The sequence below is a fragment of the Triticum aestivum genome, chromosome 4B (assembly GCF_018294505.1).
Source record: "Triticum aestivum cultivar Chinese Spring chromosome 4B, IWGSC CS RefSeq v2.1, whole genome shotgun sequence".
NCBI lineage: Eukaryota > Viridiplantae > Streptophyta > Magnoliopsida > Poales > Poaceae > Triticum > Triticum aestivum.
This window is the reverse complement of record NC_057804.1, coordinates 64,586,358-64,589,404: the sequence shown is the minus strand read 5'-3', so window position 1 is coordinate 64,589,404 and position 3,047 is coordinate 64,586,358. Positions and strand designations below refer to the sequence as shown.

Genomic DNA, 3,047 nt, shown 5'->3' with positions numbered 1-3,047 from the left:
ATGACGAAACATCAGTAAATAAGACTCTTGAATTGAATGGGGGCCTAATCGACCAACATACAAGGTGTTTATACATGCAAATCCCATCGGTACATGCAATGATACAAAATCAGCTTGTTTGCCTGGAACAGGATAAGCTAGCAAATTCTCTAATAACTCATCGGTACAGTGTGCATTTTAGCGGTCTGCATCCAGTTCTTGCTCACCCACAGCTATAGCCCGATCTCATTACACCATGCACTTCCAGCATCTGCTGTCCAAAATGTTCACCTGTCCCACCACAGCTCAGGGTTTGATGTTGTCTCAAGATTCTTGTGAGCAAGAAAACTTCCAGACAGAGCAGCAGTTCTCATCACCTAAATGTGCAAAATAAATAATAAAGAAGTGTGAGCACCTGCCATTCAAGCAACATAAACACGTTACAAATGCTTGAAGAGCAGCAGTTCACCTGTCCCATTCAAGCAACATGAACATTGACACACACCTGCCAAACTCGATTCCTCTTCAAATTCATCTTGCATACCAAATCTTCTGTGCCTAGCCGATGTTGTAGCAAGAGGAAGGTATGGATGGAAGGAGAAGCCGTTGACAGTATCTAACATCAAGGAGATAAAGATCACATGAGATGTACCATAAAAGAATTGCTTATATGTTATGTAAACTTCTTTATAGACAGAAATTTAGAAACACATACCAGCAGCTGCTTGGAAGCCTGTCACCCATTGGCCACCTTGAAGGTCATAAATATGGACCATGCCGTCCCGTCGAAACACAAAAATCATGTTTCAAAGGTTCAAGGTTTGGAATAAGAACAAGGTATAACAGGGAAGATTGCGAACAAAAAATTCCACACTCGTCTAAGCCTGCCCCCTCCCCCCCCCCACCCTCTCGCGACCGCGTTACCCCCGTGGGCGACCGGCCGCGCGATGCCCTCCTCTTCCTCCAGCCCCCCCTCTCCCCCTCCTCCCCGCCGCCGTCGCTAGCGCCCGCGGCCGGCCTGGCCCCGGGGACGCTGGTGGCGGCGCCCCCTGTCTTTCCCCTCCCGGTGGCTCTCCGGCGCGGGGCGGAGCTGCACCGGGGGGGGGGGGGTGCTCCTAGGCGGCGGCGATCTGGCTGGCGGGGGGCTCCTCGTCGCGGCGTGGGCGGGCGGCTGGGTGGCGGCGCCGTCGTTGGCGGCGGGGTGGCGCAGCAGCGCGGCCTGGCGGCGGCGCTCGGCCCATATCTGGGCCCTTCGGGCCCCATCTGGGTCTGGGCGGGCTGGCGGCGGGACGAGTCTGTAGCGTGACTCCCGGGAGGCGAGGGAGCGGCGATGAACGGCGGGGTGCTGGTGGCGCCGACGCCAACTGAAGGAAATATGCCCTAGAGGCAATAATAAAGTTATTATTTATTTCCTTATTTCATGATAAATGTTTATTATTCATGCTACAATTGTATTAACCGGAAACTTAGTACATGTGTGAATACATAGACAAACATAGTGTCACTAGTATGCCTCTACTTCACTAGCTCGTTAATCAAAGATGGTTAAATTTCCTAACCATAGACATGAGTTGTCATTTGATTAACGGGATCACATCATTAGAGAATGATGTGATTGGCTTGACCCATTCCGTTAGCTTAGCACTTGATCGTTTAGTATGTTGCTATTGCTTTCTTCATGACTTATACATGTTATAACTATGAGATTATGCAACTCCCGTTTACCGGAGGAACACTTTGTGTGCTACCAAACATCACAACGTAACTAGGTGATTATAAAGGTGCTCTACAGGTGTCTCCGAAGGTACTTGTTGGGTTGGCGTATTTCGAGATTAGGATTTGTCACTCCGATTGTCGGAGAGGTATCTCTGGGCCCACTCGGTAATGCACATCACTATAAGCCTTGCAAGCATTGTAACTAATTAGTTAGTTGCAGGATGATGTATTACGGAACGAGTAAAGAGACTTGCCGGTAACGAGATTGAACTAGGTATTGAGATACCGACGATCGAATCTCGGGCAAGTAACATACCGATGACAAAGGGAACAACATATGTTGTTATGCGGTTTGACCGATAAAGATCTTCGTAGAATATGTGAGAGCCAATATGAGCATCCAGGTTCTGCTATTGGTTATTAACCGGAGACGTGTCTCGGTCATGTCTACATAGTTCTCGAACCCGTAGGGTCCGCACGCTTAAAGCTCGATGACAGTTATATTATGAGTTTATGTGTTTTGATGTACCGGAGGCAGTTCGGAGTCCCGGATGAGATCGGGGACATGACGAGGAGTCTCAAAATGGTCGAGATGTAAAGATCGATATATTGGACTACTATATTCGGACTTCGGAAAGGTTCTGAGTGATTCGGGTATTTTTCGGAGTACTGGAGAGTTACGGGAATTCGTCAGGGAGTATATGGGCCTTATTGGGCCATACTGGAATAGAGGAGAGAGGCCAAAAGGAAGCAGGCGTGCGCCCCCCCCCTCTGGTTCAAATTGGACAAGGGGTGCAGCCCCCTTTTCCTTCTCCCTCTTCCCCTCTTTCCTTCTCTCCTACTCCGGAAAGGAAAGGGGAATCCTACTAGGACTTGGGAGTCCTAGTAGGACTACCCACCCTTGCGCGCCCTCCTCCTAGGCCGGCCGCCTCCCCCTTGCTCCTTTATATACGGGGGCAGCGGGGCACCTCTAGACACAACAATTGATCTCTTGGATCTCTTAGCCATGTGCGGTGCCCCCCTCCACCATAATCCACCTCGATAATATCGTAGCGGTGCTTAGGCGAAGTCCTGCATCGGTAGAACATCATCATCGTCACCACGCCGTCGTGCTGACGGAACTCTCCCTCAAAGATCGACTGGATCGGAGTTCGAGGGACGTCATCGAGTTGAACGTGTGCTGAACTCGGAGGTGCCGTGCTTTCGGTACTTGATCGGTCGGATCGTGAAGACGTACGACTACATCAACCGCGTTGTGCTAACGCTTCCGCTTTCGGTCTACGAGGGTACGTGGACAACACTCTCCCCTCTCGTTGCTATGCATCACCATGATCTTGCGTGTGTGTAGGAAT

At 50.3% G+C, this 3,047-nt stretch overlaps 1 protein-coding gene across 1 annotated transcript; it reads right to left on the bottom strand.

The window, feature by feature from the left end:
• Positions 1-217: 217 nt before the first annotated feature.
• On the bottom strand, positions 218-782 carry LOC123089964 (uncharacterized). The gene is made up of 3 exons (XM_044511483.1): positions 695-782; positions 485-595; positions 218-356 (listed from the first exon to the last, which is right to left on the bottom strand). The coding sequence occupies exons 1-3, from the start codon at positions 780-782 to the stop codon at positions 304-306; spliced, it is 252 nt and encodes an 83-aa protein (XP_044367418.1). The 3' UTR covers positions 218-303.
• Between the last annotated feature and the right edge of the window lie 2,265 nt (positions 783-3,047).